We start from the raw sequence: 26,997 nt of genomic DNA, 5'->3' as shown, positions 1-26,997 counted from the left end.
TGTGACAATGCTGTCTCTTCAGTTCTGTTAAAAAGATGGACTTGTTCTTTTTTTTTTTTCACAAACTCAGTTTAAAAAAATGCAATACAGTGTACATAATGCCTTAGTGTTCACTATTGTATTTCAGGTGTCTGGGTTCAAATCTTATTCAATTCACAAGTAAAATTTGTTTTGTGACCTTAGCCTAGCCTCTTCATGGGAAAAGTCCTTAAGGAAATAGCTGGGGTAGTGAGAATTCAGAAAACTTTGAAGTCCAAGCCACACTATGCACTTTCACTGCAACTAAACTCCATAGAACTATACTTTTAAATGAGCCACAAGTTATATGTATTGATACAATTCATAAAAAGTGATTATTAGACCATATGCTGTGTTATTTTCTAGTGACAAGTGTGCTTGAGATACCAGTGGTTATTATGAGTTAATACGTCCGTGCCTGGTTAGGAGTTACATACAACTGACTATTCAGTGACCTCCTATATCTAGTACAGCTCTGACCTTCAACGAGGACTCAGTAACCTAAATGTGTATGCTTATCACACCAGTAGCACCATTTGTGCAATGTGAAAAATTCCAAGTCCAGGGGACTTTGTTTGGATATGCCAAATACCCAGCAGTGTGTTATTGATTACCTGTCATGACCGTGATTCTGACCTCAACACATGGACAGTATTGCTCAACAAAGCAAACTGTTCTTTAACACATCATGGATTTACAGTAAAGAAGGCTCTTCTGAACACAGCTGGGAAATATTCCCTTTTCTACCAAACTGGATTAAGCTTTCTAGTCTCTAACAAAAAACATTTTAATTACACATCCACAAAGTTGAAAAACAAGTCATGAGCACAGCTGCTGATATTCTACAAAAAAAAAAAAAAATCTAATTCATAGGCTCTAGTAAGGTGGAGCAGTGGGAGTAGTCAGGACCCATTCTGTACGGCACGTTGCAGTAAAATGAATGCTTTTCTTTTACATTAGTACCGGTATTGTGTGGACGCCCATGTGTTACTGAAACAAGCCAAGCTGTTAAAATGTGGCTACTGAGGGTGGTGCTATGGACTTACAACTGGCAACAGCTGCCAGTATTGCTCATTATAATATGCAGGGTGACAGTGCATTAGATTCTACACTCACATATTTTGTGTAAAAGTTCAAATCTCTAGTCTATTCGTACAGGTTCATGCTAGTACAAGTTCACAAAAACATGCTAGTAGTTAATTACTTTTCTAGATAAACACACAAAACCTCAAACATCTTCAATTGTACTTTTTGCATTTACCTGTGTTCAAAACTAAAAGTTCCACAGTAGGCCAGCGGCCTTAGTTCATATGAAAATAATCAGTGGATGAAAAAATAGATCTGCTCTAAAATATCAGTGGTGCTTATGCATACGGTATGTTACCTGAGCTTATCTGCAACGAATATGACTCTCCGCTCCAGCAGTAGAGAAGCGAAGACTCTAATAACCTGGCGGACACTCAGGCAGCGAAAGAGACTGTCAAAGTCCACATGCTCCAGCCTGGAGTCCATGGGGCGACGCAGCTCAATCACCTACAACAGAAATTGAACATTGGAACCTGCGGTGAAGACTCATATAATTCTAAACAGACAAGCAAAATAAAGATAAAACAATGCATTTTCCCAGCGGTGAAGAAAACACAATCATGTAATTCACTGTTTAATCAAATATTGTTAATTGCAGTTTTAACCATACAACTAACTGGACACAGAAACTTCACAGCCTGTAGGCAAGCAGATAACAGGGTTGTCTAAGGCTGACTGACCTCGTTTCCAGCTCCAGGTAAGAAGGTCTTGACTTTGATGGTTTTCCCCGGCGCAGGGAATGGGGACTCCATCAAACTCCTCATGAACGGATAGACTAGGGCAGCAGAAACCTCTCTCCGCCTCTCCACCTCGTCCAGGATCTAACCAATCAAAGGGCAACATTGCCAATAAAAAAAAAAACATCTTTCAATGATAAGTGTTCATTGTACATTTGTTATATTTCATTGATACATACATTGTGATGCATTTAAAAGTGCGTTCTTGTTTCATTAGCAAATATGTTTTCTATACATATTCATGTGCTTTGATCATTATAATTGTACATTTTAGAAAAATTATCCTGCTTATCTTTAGAACAGTTCATACTTGCACAAGTAAATGTAACCCTCTGACTTTGCTCTCCAAGTCTTAAAAATAGGACTACACTAGATTCCATAGGAAAACACAAGGACCCGTCTCATTAACAAACTGTGTAAAGAACATGTTTATCCTCTGCTAATGAAATCCATGTCCTAACTTGACATCCTGTAACCAGTTACTAATGGTCCATACGCTCCTCTCATTAGCCAGGCCCTCTATTTCACCTTTTATACCCCTGAAATTCAGTGGTGCAGGAGATTCATTAGTTGCTTATTAACATCAAAGATCAAACCATAACTACCCGATTTTATCTAAATCAGCCATCACTTTCTGATTATTCCGTCCTCGGATCAAGCACCTTTTACCCCCCAAAATGATCATAAACAACAGATTATGGGCTGTTTAATAAACCCCACACTGATCCGATTCATTTACAACACATTGCTCTGTAAGGTTCCACAATGAGCACACTTGGATAAAAGCTGCTTTTAAAAAAACAATTCTGGAACACCACACACACACACACACAAAAAAAAACTAAAACCACGGATCAATGGTTAACTTAAGGGATATGTGAACTGTAAGAGTATAAGTTTATTTTAATTTCACTAATTAATTAGACTACTTTGATGGAAGAAAATAATGGACTCAGCTTTTACTACTCTGCTTGGACCTGATCTGTTGAAAGTCTTCTTAAAGTTTTTGCTGTTACTGCTGAAATTTGGCGAAGGCTTTTGAGGATCCAGAAGCAATCTGTTCCTCACAGGTGAGCCCCACCCTTTCAATGAGTTCCAACTCCTTTCATCTTTATGTCTAAATAAGGCTTACATGTTGCCCTTAGTTGCCAGCGACTCAGATCACAATACGTTTGTGAAAGCATTACCTCACCTTGGAAAACAAGTCGAAACACCCAAGTCGGCTGATGACACAGTACACTTCAGGCAAGCGAGGGCCTTTTCCACTTGGCTATGAAAGGGAAATGAAATCACATTCAACATACTACTAAAGTTTATCAGATGAAGAACAACTGTTCAGCCCACATCACAAATAGCAGGCTATTGAACTTATGTTTAATATTAATTAAATGTTAATACATGTTCTGTACACATATGTTTATACAGTCTCTTTGACCTAATCAGTTTGACTAAACATCAATTTCAAGTTTTACAGATGAACCTTATGTAGTTATTTGGGTGCTGAGCAACACCTGTGAGCATGGGGACTAGCTTGTATAATTGATTGTCAGGAAAAAAACTTTTGTGCTGCAGGACTATTAAAAATAAGCAGATAACAAGAGTATACTATGGGGGGAGCATTGTATTATATCACTGTTTCTAGGGGTGCTTTCTGGGTTCTAAATGCAACAAAACCAGTGCTCAGTGCAAGCAGTCTCCTGGCCAGTTTCATTGCTAATAAACTTTGGATATGACTTACTACTGTCTCTGGAGAGTTAACAGATGGATGCTTCAGATTATGAATCCCCTGCAGGTGCGTGCCTCATTGTATTTAATGAAGGGCAAAGAATTTCTGCTAACTAAACCCATATGAATCTATTCATGGATCAAACTTGCTTATTGTTACTCTCCAGCTCGGTGAAAAAAAAAAAACGTAATCTTTTTTGTCCATATTAGGTATGAAACTGTTTCTAAAATGAGTGATTTTAGTATGCAAGTATGCAGAGTTTGGTTAAAATCACAGCAAGGAATCTAAAGGAATGTCAACAGAATGCCAGGTCTTGGAATACCACCAGACAAGGAGCTGCTTAAACTGGTCGCCAGTGAAAACACATACGCTGTACGTCTCAGGATCTCTGTATGTTCAGAATTAAAGATTCTTCACGTTATCACACTGGGTCATATTTTGAAAGTGTTCACTCCAGTCATTAATTAACACAACCAAACAAGAAATTACTGCAACTCAAAAGATTCTTAAGTACTCTCAAGCTTCTCAGTTTTGTAACATTTTGTTCTTTTCAAATGTGTTATGGCAGGTGTTTATTTATTTATTTTTTGTCCAACCTCTTAATAAAAGGTTTACAAGCTGACCCCTGGCACAATCCGCCTCATAAATACAAGACAGTAATATATACTGCAGAAAGCTAAGACAGAACTTCCTTGAAAATGTTTGGGTTTGCAAGCATTTTTCTTTGACATATCTAATGCATTGTACTTTTTTATTCAAACTTGGCATCCACCAAGGCCAGCAAGCCGAACTTTAAACAAAGGAGAAGCCAGTGTCGAGGCAGAATTTACACGTTTCTCTGATGACAAGTGATTGTGTAAACGTTTCATATCTCCCAAAAAATGTCTGATTCTAAAGAAGTATGTTTATTTTAATTCTAAATGTAACCACGGCAACTGGTGACACAAGCTTTGTAAAGTCTTGATTTGCTGTACAACTGGGAATCCAGCCAGTGCCAATTCATCGTTGTTACAAAACCAGTTCCACAAAAAGCAAGACAAAACTAAAACAAGACTAGCACTATTGATCTGAGGACTAATGCAATTAAATAAGGATCCATTATAATCAATTTTCTTACCTATTATTAGCACTAGCAAGATTATCACTGGTACCATTTTCATCTACAGAAGGTCTTTGTGAATTGTCTTATGTTTTAAACTTCAATTTGTAATATGCAGATATTTCATATAAGCTATTGCTGCCGCTTCCTTGTACCTATTCACTTCTCAGAACCTGTGACTTACAACAAAAGTGTTAGTGTTCCACTAGTGTTTTATTATAAAATCTGCATATCTAAAACACACTTTGCCCTATAAAGGGGGACCAGTATATATTTTAATAAAGCTAATAAGAGGTAAACCCATTTAAACAATTGGTTTTCACTCCTTTAAACAACGCTAATGAATTCCAAAAAAATGTATTAACTAACCAGCAGTCTTCTGCAGTATCCAAATCTTCTGCTTCCATCTTCTCCAGTCAGCATAAATGAAAACGTTTCGCTGCATTCAAAATAATGATAATTGCACTTATGTTATTTAAAGCCAAGTTGTGTCATGTCCCTAGCTTTAAATGGCATGGGTCAGAGCGGTAGATTTTAGAATGAGAGTTCACCTGCTGTACTCCAACACTGGGGTCCAGTCCTTGACATCAGGAAAACAGAATTGTGGGATAGCTTTCAGGCGCCCCTCAGCCTCCCTCATCTGTTTGGTCGGCCTCTCTAGCTGTGAGAAGAGGTTCCAGTCAACTTCATTATCAGTTTCTCTGCACTCTTTATGGATACAGGCAACCTTGTACTAAACACCACTTACTCTATAGTGCCTAGAGAAATGGAGATTTTCATTTGCTTTAAAAGCATTTTTGTGTAGCCAAGCTTCTTGTTTTAGATGAACACTTTTTTGTTAGTATGGGAGACTAGCTCTTACATGTTGAAACCATAGCTTTTTAGTAACCCAAACTTTGACATGCTAAAATATATACATGTTGACTATGAAAAGGGAAGGAAAACTGTTTTAGAACTGTACTAAGTTCACTTTAAAAGTGAATAGAGTGAAAATAAATGAACTATGAAACAGGGTCATGTTATAAGTAAAATGACACTGAATGAAAATAAATTCAGTGAACTAATCTTAACACAAACCTTTAATTTATGTCCCTAGAATTCTACTGAATCCTCACTGAAACAAAACAGTCTTGGAAAGCAATTTAAGGAAAATTGGCAACAACAGACCTGCAAATCTAAAGTCCCTTGGTGTGCTGGCTATCCAACAACCTATCAGTCCATGCTTCCATTACCCTGCTCCCCGAGGTGAAGCTTTCATTCACAATGACTGCTTCTTGTATACGTAGGGATCTCAATGGCCCACATTACATTCTACCACAATGGTTTTTTGTTTCAAAATTAGTAATCTAAAAAAATAATAAAAAAAAGACTTGGCTCTGGTCCCTTCTTGAGATGATTAACAAGACCCCTCTGTTTGTATACTGGTACCAGATTACAATAAAAACATTAACAGTCTTAAAACCATGGTTTGATTGGCTCTTTGTATTAAACATTGCCAAGAGAAAGACCCCCTTGCACACAACATTCCAATCAAGAAAGCACTGTACTTCTTAAATAAAGAAGGGGCTCTGTTTACTGAAAATGTTACTGTTTCTCTTAAATTAATATGTGAATCCCTTTTAAGCAAACCACAATGTAGTGTTATAATATAACAGTATACACTATTGCCCACAAGCTTCCTTGGTTTATCTAGTTCTTATTTCAACCCCAAATCTCCTAGGCTATCTTTGGCAGGGATATGACAGTTAGAATATTTTCATACCCAAGGGAACACCCCTTTGTAAACAAACATAAATAGCCTTCTTGTTTTTGCTAGTTTTTTTAAGTAAATACAAATTTAATTACCACAGCAACGATTTCCTTACTTCTCAATAACCCAGCCAGCCCAAGTCTATTTGCAACGCACTCGCCCACCACCTTCACCACTCCTGTACCTTTGGGAACTGGTATGTTACGTCAGGGATGTAGGAGGTCTTGGAGGGTTTCTTCTTCAGGGACACCACAACAAAGTACTCAAACAGCTCCCGCTCCTGCCACTGAATCAGCTCCAGCTCCAGGGTCCGGTAACTGGGCGCCCGTCTGAGCATGGACTGGAGGTGGAGCAAGCGCTGAGTGTGAGCTGCAGAAGGAACAACACCGAGACGGCAGGGGGGTTACACAGGGCAGTCAGTGGGCTCTGGTGTTTACACAGCTCCCCTGACTGGCACAATGGACACAGGAGAGGAACTAGACTTCCACTTCCATTTGTATAAAAAAGCTTAGGCAAGAAGCCTAGCTGCTTAAGATTATTGACACCAACTTATTTTTCAAATGCTACAATTATATGGCGGCATCAAACTTATGTTATTGATGTTAGTACATTATTAGGTTAAGAATTTAGATTTCTGCTTTATAGTTGAATGGGTAGCAATTTAGAACATCAATTACCTATACCACCTTCAGCCATACTCCTATAATACTACCTTAAAAAAATCAATTACCAATACCACCTTCAGCCATACTCCTTTAATACCACCTTAAAACATCAATTACCAATACCACCTTCAGACATACTCCTATAATACTACCTTAAAAAAATCAATTACCAATACCAGCTTCAGCCATACTCCTTTAATACCACCTTAAAACACCAATTACCAATACCATCTTCAGCCATACTACTATAATACTACTTTAAATCGTCTGTGAGCTGAACCTATAATGTTTATTAGTTTAAATGGATTTAGTCATCTATGTTTTAGGGTTTGGTTTTAAATACTGCTGGAAGCAAGAAAAACAAAAACGACCAAAAGAAAAAACGATTCTTGTTTGTTTTTATTTTTTGTAAATCTGCCAAAGTTTAAATTAAATAACTACCCAGTGATTCATCCTTAACACGCTAGCAGCATCAATCTGATAAACAGAAATCCTATGACTAAGTAAATTTGAGTGTACTACAGTACTTTTCTTTTTCATATATTTCTAATAAATTAAGAAAGCTTTTTTGTTTGGAACCTTTAATTGGGGAGTTTAATTCAGTTTACCCTGAAACATTAATTACATATTGTTTGAGAGTAAATAGTCAGAAATATGGACTACTGAATATTCAAATAATTATCCAGCTAGTGGTGTGTTGTAATGCATCTCTTCATATATCTTTTTATAGTAATTGCTTTCTTAGCTCTGTTGTCAGGGGACTGAGAGGTCAGTTTTCATAATGCTTAATAAAATGTCATGTGAAATTCACCCTCAAACAACATTTCACGTGATATAGTAAGTAGGATAGAACAGCAGTAAAACAGTTCTTCTGTCCTGGTTTAATTGGCTTTCAGATCTTAAGACACAGTTAGCATGCAAACCTGTTAAAAATGTATATGTGGTCTGTATATTCCATAGACAAAACAAGAGTCCAGTGTCTCAAAGAGACAGCAGTACAGCACAGCGGGGTGCCAAGCCATCTCTCTGGAGACTGAGGCATGACTGTGCTGAGCGACCTCTCACCTTTGAACCTGTCATCAGAGTCGCTCTCACTCTCACTGTTCTCATCTGCAAAACACATACAAACAAGAGTCAGAAACACATACAGCACTAGGTAAAGTTGTATTGCTTATCATCCACAAGCAGTATTTGTATTATCTATTAGATTTACGTTTTGAAGAAAAACCATATGCTTGCATGTAAGTATAAGCAAATCTTTAAAAACAAATGTCTGTTTAATTAAATACATTGGCAACACTTTTACAGTATATCTGTTGTTATACATACACTAGCATTACTTAACTATCTTTGTGCTAGAATCTGCATTGTTGTGGCAATGTATTTTGATAAAAAAAAGGACAATACCTCGCAATGATGATGTTTCGATATTGGCCATTGAAAGCTTCTTCAGCCTTTTCTTCCCTCTTTTCGCACTGTAGATAGAATTAATCCTTTGGACAAGCTGCAATGAAATGCACAAAATATAAAAAAGGCAGCATTAAACTGGAAAGCAAATATGACAGCCTGCTAAAGCATGCTTAGGGAAGTAGTTAAAGAGTTTGATAAAAAGAATTGATATGAAATAAAATATAACTGTGCAATAAAAACAAAAAAAAAAATGAAAATCAGAGAGAAGCTGGAACAGACTGTCTACAACAATAAGACACTTGAAATGCAGACAGCTTAGTTGACATCCAAAATAGCAAAGTTTTAATTGGTTTGTCCTCAATATGGTTGCCACTGCAAAGCTGATAATATATCTTTTTGCATGCGGTTTCAGATTAATAAGTATTTTTCACTAATCACATTCCCTCGGAAGTACACACTGGTGCAATGTCTGTCTTTTTTGCCGGTATGCCACAGTACAAGGTTTGTATTTACTATTACAGTGTATAGCACCAGAAAACTGACTGTGAGGATGGTGTTTTTAAGCCAAACACAATTCGATATGGACTAGGCTATCCAACGTGTTCCCAGTGGCACTGAATGCAACCTACAAACAATGGTAAAACCAGTCACTGTTCTTCTCTACATGAAACATCAATACATGAACTGTTTTCAAATGCATCAAATGTGTTTCTGAAGTTTTACAAGTACCACAATAAGCCATTCACATGGAAAGAAGGTCCCAAAACAAAGAAGCACTTAAAAATGCTGAGTTGTGAAACTCTAGTGCTATGGAGGTAGGTCTGAAGCTTTTTACTGTTCGTTTGCAAACTGCCTTATGAAAACAAACAGTCCAGCCATAGGTCAGTGAAGTGACCAAAATATAAATCAAAATTACTATAAAGCTGAATGAATTCACAACGTTGAAAAAATATTTCAGAACTGCATTTGTTTCATTAGCTCCATACAGGACATTTTTCATCTAAATGTCTCACATGAGAAGAATATTAACTATAGATATTAATTAGAAAATCAAACTTGAAAAGGACATTCTGTAGGAAATTATAAGTGTGTCAAAATCCGGGATTGCATGGAGGCACCCTGTGTCTGTCATTCTCTCTGTCTGTATGTCACAGTACCTTTTGCCATATATCTAGAGAAGCTATTTAATTGTGATGTCACATGCAATGAAACTGGACATACTTCAGTACAATCTTTTGAGAGTATCAGAATCTGGGTGTATACAAAAGGCATCTACCAGTTTGTATCACGTCTACATGTAAGAGGACAAAGGTGATCTACATTACTGTTAGCTCTAATTTAGAATCTACAGCTATGGCCAAAAGTTTTTCGTCACCATAAAGAATTGACACATTTTGCTCCATAAAGTTGAATGAAACCTGCTGAATAAGTGACGCTAACGTGTTGAATTGTCAAAATCGAACATGAAATATTGTACTCTTATTATGGCTTCCGGTAGACTTTTTTGCAATTTATTTTTTTGTAGTTTCTTTGATTACATGATGTCAAATAAAAGATCTGAATTATGTTGATATAATTTTTTTTTTATGGCAGGGGGTGACAGTCACTGCCGTGCTTGTTGATCGCGGGGTGTGTCACCTTGGGGACCCTCCTGGGCCTGCGTGTGGAGAGCTCGCTGGTGGTGCTCAGGCTGTCCTCGTTCAGGCTGCAGGGGAGTGGGGACACACCAATATGGGGAAGGAGCAGCATGTCATCGTGGCTGTGCCTCTGGGAAAGCCGAGGGAGACGGTGGCTCTTCCTTTCTGAGGGCCCTGGGAGGCGCAGTGACTGACTGCTGGACTTTGAAGGGAGCTTGAAATGAGACCGTTTCAGATTAATAACAAACTGCTTTTACTGGTGATGAGTTGTGGTGGTGTAGGTTTTGTGAATTAATCTATTCCCCCCTTTATCTTTTGTAGGCCAAGTTAAGTCAACTTATAGTATCCCCATACTATAGGCGCTTAATATGCAGTATTAGTAGAGCAGGGTTATTAAAAAAAATGCCCGCAAATATTATTGATGGCCATGACACTGTACGTTTGTATCACATTTAACATTATAAAACCCAATGTGGATACATAGTTTTTTTGATATCATTACATTTTAATCTGCTAAGAATTGAATTCATTTTATCCTAAAACTGTTCCTCTAAACTTTTAACAGGTGACTAAACCACTCAAGTGTTAAAGCATTTTTTAGCACACCTGGCACCTGCACCTTTCAAGCTAAATTATGGGCCCAGGGCTTTAGGAAAACAGCACTGTAAACCTGTACAACCTCCTATTTACAGTATTTTACTCATTCCTTCCAAGAGAATAGTTGCCTTTTATTAAAACTGTCCACAGGAATGTATGTCTTTCAGACTTTCTCAGTTCCATAGCTTAATGCTTTAATTAATAATAAAAATAAATACTTCTGGGTCTTGTTTTACAACATGGCTGATTATTCCATTAAAAGTGATGAATTACCTGAGGAGGTGTAGTGTACTTCCTGTCCTGAGGTGTCCACATCCTGTGCACTGAGTTCTCAGAAGACAGCTTGGATTTTCGGACCAGGGAGCGGCCTTTCAGGTCCACATCCTCGTAAGGATTCTCTTTGGGGGATTCTGAGTGGCGTTTAAGGAGAGAAAAAAAAAACAGACCGCAGGAAAGTTGTTTAAAAGAAATAAAGAAAGGAAAGAAAAAAATGCGAGTGTTTAAAAAAAAGAAAAAGAAAAAAAAAACTCCTTGGTTTACAGCATGAGTCATGCTGCTGCCAGCAGCTGGAAAAGTTTTTACAATAGTTACCATTGGGCAACAGCTAAAAGAAGAAAATGTATTTTCAAGATGTTGGAATGACCATGAGTCAATGCGCTAGCATGTCTGCAGCCACAGGTTAAGAGGTTTCCTTGGGTTTGACGTTGACTAATTTGTTTGAAAGGAAATTATTTAATTGTATTTTTTAATGACAGCATGTACCATTATCATAAGAAGCTTTTACATATCGCAGTAATTTTTTGGTGCATTGATTAATAGATCGTTTTAGTGGTTTAATGGAACACAAAGCTAATGACTAGGACCTTGTTCACACTTCCGATTTGAGGCGGCCTGTCTTGTCTCATATGAGAAAAGAAAAGGCAGCCCAGGGCCGCGGTTTCGATTTGGCCCAGGGCCTGCAATCTGAGACCAGTCTTTACATATGTATGAATGCAAAGCAGACCCGGGCCGGCCTTTTCGTATCACATGACCAATGTGATTGCATAGCTCAGTAGACACTCCCATACTCCCACGCGCAAGAAAGGTGCAAGTTGTGCTACAAAAGACAGCAGTGGATCGATATTGAATGGTAATTATTACTACATCATACCATTTGAATGATAAAAAATGAAATTAAAAAAAAATCTAACGGGTTAGCATTCAGGTTGTTCCTGTCACATAATATACGAGCTGCAGTGCATTAATAATTATGCTTAATTTGTCACAATTGCATTTTCTTCCTGTTATTTAGTAAATAAGCGATAAATCTAAAAACTGCAGGATTGTGGATCTCAATAATGATCAATAACGTTGCTGGCGACTTGGCTTATTCAGCCACCACTTAATTGGTTTATTTTGCACGCAGAGATACACTACACAGCTACAGAAGTCTTGGTCTTTACATTAAAATGCCGATCATTTCTTTTAGCTGCTTGCACACAAGATCATTAATACAAGATATTAAGATCATTGATGCACCATGTGAGGATGAGACCCTCATTGTAACATTCCAATGCATGTTATTGTGATTATTATTGCTAATGTTATTCTACTAGCGACAGAGCAGTAGTTTAATAAGTATCGTGCATGTTGTTGAGCAAAGTGTATTTGGTATTTGATATTTGATGATGTATTGCTGTATTCAGAATAGGGCGATTCCCTTAATGATGTTGTCTTCTACATGTGTGACAAGGGTTTTGTTATAGTCATATGTTCGGTAATCTTCCAATATAATGGATAATGCTAATGTTCAGTCTTTACTGGTAATGGTTAGGGACTAGAGAACAATAATAACAATAACAATAGCGTGTAAACGACAGAATAGTTTAACAATCGTGTATGTAAACAAAGACGGTATTCATTCAGGTTAAACTGTATAAATGAAAAGAAACATGTGTCATGTATTTAACATTATTTAATGCTTTGTCTTTCCTTAGGAGGAAGCAATAGTACTATTAGGTTTGTCTTGTGAATGTCAGTCATTGTGTACAACCTTATAGTCATTTGCAATCTGAGTGAAGTATCCATTACGAAAATAAATATCTAAACCTGTCAACACTAGCAAGTTGCTGTTTCCCACGCTCTAAATACCTCTGCGTTCTTACGAGAATAATGTGATTGTGGGTGCTCAAACTGTCACCCTGTTACACACCTTAACAGTGAATCAAAATAGTCAATATGTTGTGGTTTTTTTTTAATATATACCATAAAATTGCTACTGTGCTGCATTGAAAAAATATATATGAATAAGAAACACCTGGTACAAAAGGATTGCTGTATATCCCGGTAGCTCTTCCATTCTGAGTGCAGACTGTAGTTCCGTAAAAAAAACCAAGCAGGCACGTTTTAGGCCTGCTTTTCCGTCACATACATGAACGCGCAAAAGTGCCTTAAAAACACAAATGTGATCAGGGTTGCAGACCAGGGCCGGACCAGTAGTGTGAATGGGGTCTAGTTAGAGGCCTGATTTGAAGCAGTAATCTTCCAAAAATATCTATTTACAAATTATCCAAGATAACGATTCATCCACACACATGGCAAACAGCACCATTTCAACTCCATTTACAGGGATCCATCATAAAGGTAAGCATTAGTACCCAGTAAACTAATACAGTTTCCACACTGCATGCATAAAAAACATGCATCATTCACGTCATTCATAAATCCATTTTGAGAACGTGTTGCTCGGCTTTGTACTGTATTCAGTAGGTAGTGTGAACAGGATATCTCTGAACAAGTCTTTCAAGCATCACAGGTGAAGCTTTAAAATTCACACTTTCCTATAATGAGAAAAACTTGCCCTGGAATCATTTCTAAGGGCTGAAATAATTCTTACATACAAACCTACCCGCTAAACCTGATTCTGCCCAGCCATGCAGCAGTAATTGCAGACTCTATTATAGCAGGTATTAGTTCTTCCAGGACTCTTTTTTCACTTGGCAGCTTGCATGTCACAAAACAAAACAAATCTATGCATTATACACATATTTGTTTTTTAAATAATTGCATGCAAAATAATCAAACATTTTGATGGCATGTATCATAAAGAAAAAACATATTTCTTATGATACTTAAAAAAAAAAAAAACCAACAACAACAACACATAACCCCACAGTCTAATACTAACCTGTGCAGAGGAAGGTCCTATCAAGTTTCATCACAATCAGGAAAGTGGTTTTCAATATGTAAAAGTGTGACACATACATATATACATACATACATTCCTGTCGCTGGGGATATTCATCCCCATGGGGAGAAAATAAAAGCTAAAGATCTAGATCAAAACTGTTTTAGAGAACTTTAAATCTTCCTTTTCTGTTTCAAAATGTTTAGAATGTTAGAATGTCTTACTTATATCCTGCTGAAACACGTTTTAGAGGTTTATATAATTACTGTACAAAATATATAAAATGACCTCTGTAAGCTACATTTACACTTGTAATATAACTGCATAATAACAGTGCTTGTGAGGAAATTATGGGTTTCTTTTGCAGCTGATGAAGCTGAAAGCAGGTATTAACTCCTCTGGTTACTGCACTCAAAATAATTTTTAGAGACAGCATATTTATTAAGCGTTCACATTAAACTCTTATATTTGATGCTTTTGCAGCTTACAAAATAAACCTTTCTGCTAGGTGTGACAATACAACGCATGACAAAAAGTACAGTAGATTGGTTGTAGAATCTACTGTATTTACATGGCAAGCGAATCGCCATAAAAGAGTTTGGTTTGCATATCATGGATTGTATTTTTACCATAATTTCAATTACATGACCTGCAGTAGTTTTCAACGTCGCTATAAATCTTGTTATGAAAAGACTTTCACATCTACATTCATTTTAATCTTCAAAACAGGGTTGTCTACCTAGTTAACAGCCTGTGTAATTGGCATCTGAGGTGTGTGGTATTTCTGATGTATAAATACAAAAGCCAGTTGGTAGGTTTAAAAAAAACGTTTTCAGTTTCTATTATTTTGACTTGTGCAACCACTCTGTGTATTCCTGATCATGCCACACACCACCTTCTGAACAAGAAAACCCAAACAGCTGGACAGTTCCCATTCTACAGTAGCATTAAATCTAGCTGGAAACTAGTTAGATATTATATATATATATATATATATATATATATATATATATATATATATATATATATATATAGATGATTGAAGCAACAGCACTACTCAGAACAGTTGAAAGGGTATTTGAAGTTATTTAATATTCTGTTCCTTTCCACAGAAAGCTGAGAGATATGTTTTTATTAATGCCCCTGACATATTTAGCAATTATTTCTGCTTTGCTTTAAATCGGAAGGCCTGGATAACAGCTGCCCCTGAATTGTTTCTACTGGCAAATTAGTAATATTATTTCACTGCATTGGAATTTCATAATGTACTGTATTATAATGGGAATTCACACATAAACACGCTCCACTAATGCTACAGTAATGGAGATTACGGGCCTGTTAACTCACAGGGGTTTTGGGTCATAAAATCATACGGTGTAAGTAGGTAAGAATTTGAGCACAGCAACTGAAGGGGATTACAAGTCATTAGTCAGGAGTTTAATCACAACACACTTATTCAGTGCAGCACAGCTGGCAAAACCCAATGTAACATGGGCCTACATTTATTTCATTCCAAAGTATATACCCAGACTGACCTGGCTGGTTACCTGAGCAAACAAACACGGCACGCTTCATTTAGATTCAACAAGCTCAAGTAAGAGAGAAATCGTTTTACAAAGCACGCACCCGCATCAGTTTCATTACACACATTACCACTATAGAAGATTTGCTAATCTACTAATCATCTTCGTGTTTTATCATATTACAGATATAAATGCACTATTTTATTTTATTTAATGTGTTACTTGTGCTTGACTTTCTTTCCTAAGAGGTCGTTTGAGATTTGGTCTCCCCTGGCTGGCTACATCACCTCTAGTGACCTCTATTTCCAATCATAAGAACATAAGAACATAAGAAAGTTTACAAACGAGAGGAGGCCATTCGGCCCATCTTGTTCGTTTGGTTGTTAGGAGCTTATTGATCCCAGAATCTCATCAAGCAGCTTCTTGAAGGATCCCAGGGTGTCAGCTTCAACAACATTATTAGGGAGTTTATTCCACACCCTCACGATTCTCTGTGTAAAAAAGTGCCTCCTATTTTCTGTTCTGAATGCCCCTTTGTCTAATCTCCATTTGTGACCCCTGGTCCTTGTTTCTTTTTTCAGGTCGAAAAAGTCCCTTGGGTCGACATTGTCAATACCAATCGATGATTTCCCAATCCATTTCCTAGAGCAAGTGAATCCACAACAATTTCCCTGCGTCAACTGCCGAGTCATTTACTCAGCAGTTAAAAATGTAAAATATGTGTTCTGTATTTTTATAGTGTCGTGGAGACAGCCTTAAAACTTAGCAGGCTTTAAAACAAACACTTTTTTTTTTTTTTTAACTGTAAAATAACATACTGTAGATCCGAGAATTCTGGATTTGGTAAACAGGCTAATTAGAAACACTGCAATCACTTCAGATAAAGGACTAAAAGCAATTCATAGAATTTTATCATAACAGAAGGACAGCTGTTTATATTACCAACGACATGTATGCGTAACAGAACAAGTAACAGTTTTTTTTTGTTTGTTTTTTTTCCAGATGGCCTGATTGGGGTTATTACCATAGCTATGCACTCTTTCTCACTCTAAGGATTTTGGCACTTATTTTAATTCAAAACTTACAACATGACCTAAAAGACCAAGTAGAGCTAGATCCAATTAAACTGCAATGTCACACTTCATTATAAGCAGAACCCCTCCCCAATCAATCAAGATTTCTTACTCAGAGGAACTGTGTTATTTATATAACATTTACAATGATGGTAATAGATAAGCACACAATTTGAAAAGCAGAAATTAGGACAATGGCTTATTTACCATTCACAATAATTTGTCTTAAAATAGAAAGAGTAGCCAATAAGCATGACTAAACAGTCAATAATTACCAGGGTTGCCTTATAATGTAAATACTACCCAATACAGTCACAAAAGTTGCTGAAGGGCAGAGGTACACATGTTTCCCTGATGCAGTTTTAACTATTTTCTGTTACTTTTAAGTTGCCCTTGTATTGTAAATATAATAACTGGAAACTCTAGGCTGACCAGAAGAGTCCCTTCAAATCCGCATGGCTTAAGCTGTCAAGTTTCAGCATGACTTAATAAATAACTCCAGTACAAGGGAGTTTGTTTACCACTGCAAAGCACACTATTGTGCACTCGCTAATGATTATGTTCCCAGATCTATTTAGCTGATCGGTTTTGGGGGTACATTTTTTTTCATTCCCAAACCATTATGAAGTTGTAAGCATATTTTCAGGTCAATCCAACAGGGCATTCATAAGCTGTCAGCTACAACATACAACAATAAGAATCGATATGTGAAGTTCAGGGTCCTGGTTTTTTTTTTTGTCAGTTTCAGTAAACAGAGCCTTATTAAAACCAAGCCTTATTAAAACTCTGCCATCATACCCTCCGAAGTACAGTTGTGCTGCCAGAGATAATTGGACATCTCTATGAAGTAGCCTGAATTGACTCTTAACATAAACAGCAACAAAATAAATAAACTCAAAATCTTTTCATACTTCATTTACTGAAGTCGTAACTATTTATATCAGTCAAAGCAGACTCTACACACATATAGGGGATGCAATATAAATTTGAACCGTGACTGTCAAATTGCACAGACCCACAGCAAGACAGACATTATATAACCTACATGTGACTCTTGGCAATCACTTTCATGCTGCCCATGGAAACAGCCTGTTACAGTGCATACAGTAGATTAACAGGCATACTCCAATATGCCTGTTAATATATATAAAGGATTCATTATTAAATACATTTTTCATGCTTGCTAAACGCTATTTCCTTCCATAAATAAGCAAAGGGACTAGATACTGTTTACATAAGAACAAGCATTCATAAAGCATATAATATGTAATGAAAAAGAGCAATTAGTTCCTGTTGGATGGTATACAGAAGAGTGGTCTATACAGTCCATACTTATGAACTCCTAGCCAGGACTGCCATTCAAATAAAATGTTTACAAATTTAATTAATTTAGTAATGTACAATTTGTGTGGCCAAGCTGCTCTGTTGATTACCATGGTGGCATTAAACAGCATTTAGTTGCCCTGTATAAGTTTTCCCGATGTCACTATATAGTTCATGTTTACATAAGGTGACACTTCTATGTCTCCAAGTCATGATTCACCGGCAGGACTCAAAAAAACACAGACTGGCTGTGGCCAAGTGCCCGCCCCTGTGCGTATTTATGTGTTCTGTGTTACGTGTGGAGTGTTAATGTTGGTGTATAGATATAAATGGGTCTGTGTAGCAAAAGTGATTTAAAATATATAGTTGTATTTACGCAAGGGGATTGCACAATCACTTCACATGCATTTAAAGTATGTAATTGTATGTGAGCATGGGGATTGCACAAATTAGTTCACGTGCTGGGATTCAAGTGAATAATTAAGTAGTAATTGAATCCCGCACAACAGTATATATAGATGCATGTTTCACACACTCTGGGTTGGGTGTTCGGTGAATAGTGAATGGGAGAGAGAGGAGGTGCAAAATAAAGTTAAATAATAATAATAATCATAATTCATAACAATCTCTATTGTGTGTTGATAGGACCAGCATGATACCTGTTTGTTTATTTTGACTCACTGTGTTTGTTTATCTGTTCATCCACTGTTTGTTTAGTGTTAGTCCATTTTGTTTGTCTGTTTATTTTGGCCTCAAGCGCCGCGTGCTGTTTTTTGTTTAAAACCTTTTATTTCATTATTAAACCGCGCAATTCACATTTCGCCTCGCAGTACTATGTGTTTCTTCCGGGTCTGACGTCACCACTACAGCCTGCTTGTATATTTAAATACAGTAATCCCTCGCTAACAGCAGGGGTTACATTCTTGAAAACCACCGTGGTTGGCAAAACCGTGGTTGGTAAATACTAGAGCTTATGGGAAAATAGGGGGTTAGGTTCTACATGGCTGCGGTTACACTTATCAAAGCCTATCTAAGTTGCACTTTCCTTCACTAAACACAAATGAAAAATACAGTAACATAAAAACAATGCAAATACTGTAACATAATGGTAATTAATATGTAAAAAGTAATCAAAATTAAGGTTTTATTTACCCTGAATCCCTAGAGTTGAAGGCCAGGGTGTTGTTGACTGGTGACAGTTACGCTAAGTTAAGATTGAAGACCCAATGTGCATACTACTATGACTGGTACACGAGACTAAGCGAGAGATGATGCTGGTACTGGTAGGGTGAGATGCTGGCGAGATGTGTGCGATGAAGAATACACAAGATGCCGCGGAAGCAAATGCAGCTGCGGCATATTTTTCCGTGCAAAACCATGTATACACAAATCTATATGCCGCGGTTGGCAACTTGGTACACAAAAAGAAAACCGTGTATACATGAATTCCGTGGTTAGTGATGGATTACTGTACTTAATCTACTTTAATGTAACTTCAATGGTTGTATGAGTATTACAGAGTCTAGTTTATTGCATTTTGTTGAGTCCATTGTGTGTATGTGCTTTTATAGTTATTGCTGTTGGCTGAAAAGATCCACATACAGTAAATATGCAATATTTCCCAGCATGTAATTAAAGCCAACAAAGCATGAACACATTCAGTATTACAGCATCAGCTTGAAAGCCCTACTGACTACTGCTGTGTGTGGCCCGGGCACAAGTACAAACGAAAAATATCAGCATGGAAAATTCTTACCTACAATGTCTTCATAAGCATTCTCTTGCAAAGTGCTCTTGGAACTGAGTCGACTGAGGGTCTCGGGGGAGGCAGTACCGTTCTCAGTCGGGGAGGGTGTGTGAGAGGACTGGAGGCTTGCAGCATCTTCAAACTCCAAGGATTTTCTAATAAACACAAGTAACAAAACCGTGCATCATTAAATGGTTTGCTCTTTCTACTTTTAATCAGCCAGGATGTAGAAACGTCAAAAAAAAAAAAAAAAAAAAAAATTATAAATGATTTTGACATCGATAGCATTCAAGAGACCACTTTAGGAGATCAAAACCAAATCCTGAACATTTAATAGTGTGAGATACTTCAGCTTGAAACAGTATGCTTATACTAACAGGCACCTCTGATTAGCATGTGGGGTGATGAGGCACATTGGCAGTGATGAGTGGGAAAGCTTGGATTGACACTGCCAGAGCAGTACCTACTCTGGATTCATACAATAGTGAAAGCACAAGCTCTCTAAATTGGTCATTTCTGCTGTTTAAATGAGAAAAGATTTATTTCACATACTGGACTAGATGCTAGCCCTAACCAAAGCACTAATTTCAGGCTTACATCTAGGCAATAGACACAGAGAGTAAACCCAAAACCTCTAAATACCATCTAATCCAACATTATACTGACTAGCCCTGTGTTTACTGAAGACTTGTAAAATAAATCAATACAAAACACCTTGGAAATTTAATTTCAAACTTCTTGCAATTTGATTCTGTTCCTTAGATAATTTATCATAACTCTAAATCAGCAACAATTACAACATTACATTTTGCAGTTTTAATTATCCAAGATACTGCAGTTGAAAATACTGTTTGTTGTCATCTTTTCCCACCAGTTTATAAAACATTCCTCTCTGGGTTTGAAATTAATGGGTTTCCACAAAGCTATTTGGAACTTGTTGAAAAGACTACATGAAATTCAGAATGTTTTACAGCTTTGGACAGGGATCATCAGCTACCATTGAGAAAAGTCTGTCTGTTTTGAATTATACAATGCTTCAACTGGATTGTATTATAGGGTTTATACCTTTGGTTTCACGTTTGATCCTTGTTGTAAAATTAAAGGACTTTCTTTATAGCACCATTATTTTCCTTCCTGTCACTGTAGTTGACTTACATACAGGGAGGTGCCCACATGAGTGCAGGCAGCGTAAAGAGAGACAAGCTGCTGTGTGAATGTGCTGCTGTGAAAGTGCAAGACTGTTTATTGTTTTTGATGTGGCCCAGGGAATAATCATCCCAATAAACCATGGATTCGAGTACCTGCTAATTCTGTGTGTTTTTTTTTTTTCATTTTCCACAGTATATTACAGTATTCATTTGGCTTGTGAGAACAAAAATGCCAAACTTTGTCATAAGGCAAAACACTACAGCACAGTGTCCTAATTATGGACCCCGATAACCACATTATAACGGGGTAGCACAATGCCTAAGCCAGTAATTTTCAGATGCTTTAAAATACCTACAAGGTTATATTTCAAATGATGTTGCTTTTCATCAAGTGAAGATTGCGCTCTGGAGCTGATCCATTAACCCTTTGCAGTCCTATGTCAGACCAGGTCCGACATTACAATTTTCCCTTTCCAGTCCAATGTCGGACACTGTCCGACATCATCAAAAAGACGTAAAGCACAGGTCTCTAGTCGTTTTTTCTAAGGAAAAAGCAGAGAAAACCTTACAATGGCCGAATGAGACCGATAGGAGCCGAATAAAAAAAAATTAAAATTTTAAAAAGGGCGTATCTGAGCTATGGAGCTAGCCCCTGCACCACAGAGATAACACGGTCAAATAAGAAAGAAGATAGCTGCTTCTGCATCCAGCTCTCAAAGAATATCACAGACATTTGCAGAGCTTTTTGAGATGCTATTGTAATAAAATAATGACTTGGATCGCATTATTGAGGAGCTTGAGGATAAAACGAGTGATCAGGAGAGGATTTATCAGTATGCACGTCTATAAAGAGGTATGTGAAAAATACAGTAAACAAGGGGTTGGGCTTGGCTGGAGATGCAGTACTGATGTCATTTTGCCATGCAATGCCTTTTTAACCTGTTTTACCCTGAATAAAATCTATATTTTAAAACAGCACGTGTAAAATAAACAGCGCATGTGAAAATGAATTGGATCTGCCGCACCTGACACTGCCTGTTTTCAAATTAAAGCAGAGTCCAGGCAAAATAAACACTGCACAATCAGAGTTACTCTGAACATTGCTGTATGCACTTAAAATAAGAAAACACAAAAGTCACATGGAAAATAAACATAATAAATATAACGAATAGTAAAAAGCAAACCCTGACCTGTGTCCTTTACCCTTTGCTATATTCTCAGGCCACTTAAATAACCTTCTGTCATAAGAAGTCTCAGCAGACATGGAAAGAATTCACTCTTGATTTGAAAAATAAACATTTAACTGCATTAATTTAGCAGCTTCTGCCTCTTCAGCATTCTTGGAGCACGTATCAGTGACACATATAGGACTAGATAAATGGTCTTGGGGTCTGACAATTTACCAAACAACCAAACGCTTTATAGCATTACTGGGTATGAGTCCAATGTGAACTGAATGGGACTTGCATGAAGACATGCATCTCCAAAACATTTTTCTGCAATTTCCTCAGTTAATGCACTCCCCCCCTAAAGTGAAATGCAGGTAAAGACCACATAACTTTAAGAAGCATGTACATAGAACTGCAAGTTCTTTCATTGATAGACTGCAAAACTCTCTTGGTCCAAGTATGCAAAATGAAGGCATTCAAAGACTCTCACCTGTTCTTTACCTTCCTGTGGAAAATGCTCTCTTTCTTCTGTCTCCTGGTGACAGGTGGTGCTGGTGTTGATGGAAGTGGGGGAGGGGATGCAGAGGTTGGGGTGGGAGCTAGTCCATTGCTAGGCGTGCTTTTGTGGTTCCTGTCAGCTTCGTACTCAAAGGTGCGTTTGGGTTTGGGTACAGGGTTTACTGAAGTGTTGTCAGGATTTTCGGGAACCAGTTCAGGACAATAGGAGCTTTCAGAACTCACACTGAACCTTTGCTTCATTTTAGAAACCTTATCAGTCCCTGGGGTAGAATCTGGTTCCGTTACCACAGAGCTGAAGCTGCCCCTCTTGCTGTTGCACATGCTTCCGGCATCATCTGGGGAGCCTATAGTGAAGGACTTCTTGCGCACCTTGTCCGCTCCATAGCAATTGCTGAGGAACTGAGGAGGACCCTGACTGGGGTTGTCCTTCAGTGCCTGCTCGATTTTCTGTATCCTATTCAGCACAGCTGAAGTCTCCTTCCTTGAGTTTGAGCGGAGGAAAGCACTAGCCGGCTCGATCTTACTCAGTCTTTTTTCGAACCTGGGGAGAGGCTCTTTATCCAAGGCCTCCTCTTCTTCAGTCTCAGGGTAAGAGCACTCAGAGAACGTTCTGCTCATTCTCCTTATTCCCTTGAAGTCAAAGGTCTTCTCGCTGCAAGGGGAGGGCAGCAGGCTCGGACAGCCCTCGTTGTCAACTCTATCTCCAAGCGGTCTCTTGTCCAGAAAGAGGCTCATTCTAGCAGGAGTTGCCTTCCTGTACTCCCATTCAGAAATTTTCTTCCGGATGCCCAGGGACTGAGGACAAACACTACTCCTGCTCAGGGAGAGACTCCTGTGGTTTGAGGCAGGTCCCAAGGACAGCGTGCTCCAGCCAAGCTGGTTGCTGCTTACTCCATCGTTGCCTGGGTCCTCTTGATGGTTCTCCTTCTGGTCCTTGCCTCCTCCCAGAGGTTTATAAAGTGACAGCTTTGTGTCCAGGCAGCCAATGCTGACGGATTTCAGGAGTCTGTTTTGAGAGTCAATGTCGGAGGGCAGTGTGGAGCCACTCCTCAGAGTCACGCCTCTATTGCTCCAGTTCCTGAGACTTAGAAGCTTAGAGTCTGATGTCTTGGCATACCTTCCCTTCCGGCAGGGCTCGTCACTATCACTCAGAGGGTGTGTGAGACCTTTCACTGGGGAAGAAATAGGGGGTGGAGACACTGATTGGCACCTGGAGAGAGAAGGAAAAATAATAATAACTTAAATAATATGTTGTTTTTATTTTTGTTCCGTGTAGCTTCTGAAATGAAACTGGTTCTTAAACATTAGGTCTAACAAAATAATAATGCAAGAGTACCATGCAAACATTTCTAACACTGATCCCAAACATTATGAATTCTACAAAGGACGAAGGTATGCAGCAAGCCAATAAATGTATCATTGCTGGTACATTGCACACCAATTTACGCTATACAACAAAGTTTTAAGAAACACATGAAAAAACACTTCATTTTAGATGGAAAACGCAAGGCCAATTTTGTAAAACAGCCTGTGGAAACTGCTAACCTGACAAGGGTTTTCTTGTACTTTAGGTCACCATAAACAGGAAAGAACAGTATAATATGCATGTTTTTATCACTGTATTGCAATTACAATTAGCTGAACATGATTATGTAAACACAGTACATTACCTTCAATTGACTAATCCAACTCTAGGCTACTTCCTTAGCAGTGCTTTACCAGAATTCTTTCTTTCAAGCTGGGAAGCAGAGTGAATTACTTCGCTATCTGTGGCACGGAATAACCTGCAGTCATGTCAGAAACTGCACTAGGTTTTTTTCTCACGTCTCCGAGGCAGGTTACCTAATGTCCTGTTGCTCACCTCAACCTAACGTATCTTTCCAAACACCGCTGATCCCATCCAATCTTCATGCCTCTGTCACCTAAAGCACTTTAAAAGAATTGCTGAGAAGTGGAGCACTGTTGTGAAATCTAAGCAACAGGATCACTGAATAATGACACTCTGACGTTACAATTAGGTGCAGTTCGGGGAAACTTCAGAAAACTGGAATGAAACACAGAGAGTGATTCAGTGGACAGGTTGAGGCAAATAAAACTCCTGCAGTACACTCTTACCAATACCCATTTCCCTTTTAACTGGAAATAGTTTGGTTGCTTGTGAATATATTTCCAATCTTGACTGGCAGCCTCAGATTTCAGAACTCTGCATCAGTGTTCTGTACCAACTATATGCCACTTTAATAATTGGTCTTACACCAGATGTGGTCCCCAGGTGTCTGAAACTTGTAAACTGTAAATGAAAATTTTCATCATTGTTACAATAACAGTCAGTCAGTCAGCGTATTTTCAAGTGGTAAATGGACCATTATATATATATATATATATAATATATATATATATATATATATATATATATATATATATATACTCTGTGACATTTAACCAAACAATGTTATTTGACCCATAACCAATCAGAGACATATTAGTGATAAAATATTCCGACCCATTCTATTTGTTAAGTGATTCATATTGTTTCCTTAAAATCTGTCAACGACACAGGTATGTCTGGCCTTGCGTACTATTGGAGAACGCCTTTGACAATGCCTCAGAAAAACAGTTCTCATGACCAACTGTAATTTGAAATCAATGCTTGAATTTTAAACCTATTATATTATATTTTATTTAATAGCAAATGGCATACTGTATGTCATCCAATCACACACTTAAATCACATCTTGTAATTTATCAGTAGTGCACCTCATCTTTACTAGGTACTGCACATAGCTTTCTTCATAATTAGGACTTGGCAGATCTAGGCTCAAGTCCAACAACTACACAGTTAATTACATCTGAAAACTGTAATCAACTAGCCAGCAGCATATGGCCTATACTCTGATAATTTAAAAAAAATGCAGACAGATTATTTCAATGCTTATGTAAAACAATTTTAAGAAAATACTCACGTGACTAGAGTAGCAGCACATTTTGAGAGCACTGATAGCAATTTAGATTCCTGAATTTTCACCAACACAACACTCTTTATAAATTTGGTTAAACATAAAAAAAAAAAAAAAATTTGCACTATATTCACAAGGGCTGTAAAGTTAAAGCAACAGAATTTGAAGCCACTTGTGCAATTTATTAACTTTTAGCTATGCATGATTCCAGAATGAGGACAATGACCCACATTTGTTCCAAAACCAATCATTCCAGCCATCTGCCTAACTACCCTCTGCATGTAGGTTCTGGTATTCCTGCTTTCCCTGTGCTTCAATGAAGTACCTTTGCAACGGCCCCTACTGGGAGTCTGTGGCACTGCTGCTAACCTTCCTTGGAAGTGGCTGATGTTCAGACCTCCCCTCTAGAGCTGCTTTATGGGAACGAAGTTGGGCCCTGGGTCAAATCAAAGTTACTAAGCACATAACAAACCCTTTGCCATCGTCCTGCAAAAAAAATCAATTACCCTAAATAATCTTATAAAGTGCTTTCAACAAGCAAGCATGCAAGAGGAAACCAGCAGTTAAAGATATCCCTGCATGTTATACTGCTAGCACAAGAACTGAACAAACCAAACCCCAGGAATTATAGCTTTTACAATAACTGACTTTCAGTTTCATGAATCCGTTTCCCACGCTGATGCACTCTTATGGAAAAATATAATGAAGCTCAACTGACTGAATTCAAATCAAAGCTGAACTAAACACCTGGTTCTCTATCTGACTGCCAATACAGACTCAACATACTCTAAGTCAACAATGTTGATGCAAGAGATGACATCTACTCGTATTTTTCATTTACATACATTGTTACTCATTGTTTTTTCATCCTGGAGATTGGGCCAGACATTCACATCCTGAGCGTTTCATCATCACTAAAAGAAAAGTAAATGCACTCACCCCAGTACAGAAACGTCATTTTGCAAAACAAGTCTCAACAGCAGCGCAGGTTGTATTAAATAAATTCTATAAGTATCTGCAGTACCATGAGAGATGGCATTCAGTTCAATACATTTGTAGGGGGCACCAAGGCCACTAAACTTAAGTCAAGGCCAAAGTGCAGTGTGTTGTGTAATTTTGCTTAGGATTCACATATAAAGCTAATTATTGGCTACAGAAAGAAACAACATAGTTTAACGTAATAATAACTATTTATTTATTCAGAAAATGCTTGTCAACCAGCAGCTTAGACAGGCTAGGCTGACTTTTTTCCTTAGGAGCCAATTGCCACATGGCCGGCCATGCTATTGGCAATATTATATTGTCTTTAACTAGCTATGAGTATCTTTATAATCTAAAGTAAAGCTGAAGGCAACCGTCCTGGCGAATGCCTACAGTATGTCAGCATCAGATAACAGATAAAGCAAGAGGCAGAAATGAAACAACTCTCAGTAATATAAACAGTATGGTCTGTAATCCAGAATTCGTAATGAACTAAACAGTGACTCCATGAGACCAACAGTAGCAAGCCCTAATGGCATCCATGCTTCATTCACTGCGCACATGAAAGTTTACTGACATCATCCTATATAACTTTACATAAGGTCCATTTCCAATAAGCTGTGGTGGCGTTTTATAAAATTAAATCATGCACTACTGGAAACACAT

General features: G+C 37.8%; 1 protein-coding gene across 4 annotated transcripts in view; it reads right to left on the bottom strand.

Moving 5' to 3' along the window:
• Positions 1-26,997, bottom strand: part of LOC121329486 (DENN domain-containing protein 2B-like) — a 66,363-nt gene that overhangs the window by 10,775 nt on the left and 28,591 nt on the right. For 2 of the 4 annotated variants that reach the window (XM_041275056.1, XM_041275055.1), the window contains exons 3-14: positions 22,365-23,603; positions 19,567-19,712; positions 10,999-11,135; positions 10,130-10,342; positions 8,489-8,585; positions 8,147-8,191; positions 6,601-6,785; positions 5,218-5,327; positions 5,036-5,105; positions 3,034-3,111; positions 1,785-1,925; positions 1,403-1,551 (exon numbers count right to left, since the gene is read on the bottom strand). In XM_041275056.1, the coding sequence (XP_041130990.1) occupies positions 1,403-1,551; positions 1,785-1,925; positions 3,034-3,111; positions 5,036-5,105; positions 5,218-5,327; positions 6,601-6,785; positions 8,147-8,191; positions 8,489-8,585; positions 10,130-10,342; positions 10,999-11,135; positions 19,567-19,712; positions 22,365-23,603 (2,610 nt within the window). Of the gene's footprint in view, positions 1-1,402; positions 1,552-1,784; positions 1,926-3,033; positions 3,112-5,035; positions 5,106-5,217; positions 5,328-6,600; positions 6,786-8,146; positions 8,192-8,488; positions 8,586-10,129; positions 10,343-10,998; positions 11,136-19,566; positions 19,713-22,364; positions 23,604-24,254; positions 24,395-25,356; positions 25,454-26,997 lie in introns of those variants that run through there. The other 2 variants (XM_041275058.1, XM_041275057.1) reach the window with 2 other exon arrangements.

The sequence above is a fragment of the Polyodon spathula genome, chromosome 17 (assembly GCF_017654505.1).
Source record: "Polyodon spathula isolate WHYD16114869_AA chromosome 17, ASM1765450v1, whole genome shotgun sequence".
Classification (NCBI taxonomy): domain Eukaryota; kingdom Metazoa; phylum Chordata; class Actinopteri; order Acipenseriformes; family Polyodontidae; genus Polyodon; species Polyodon spathula.
This window is presented reverse-complemented; position numbering and strand designations above follow the sequence as displayed.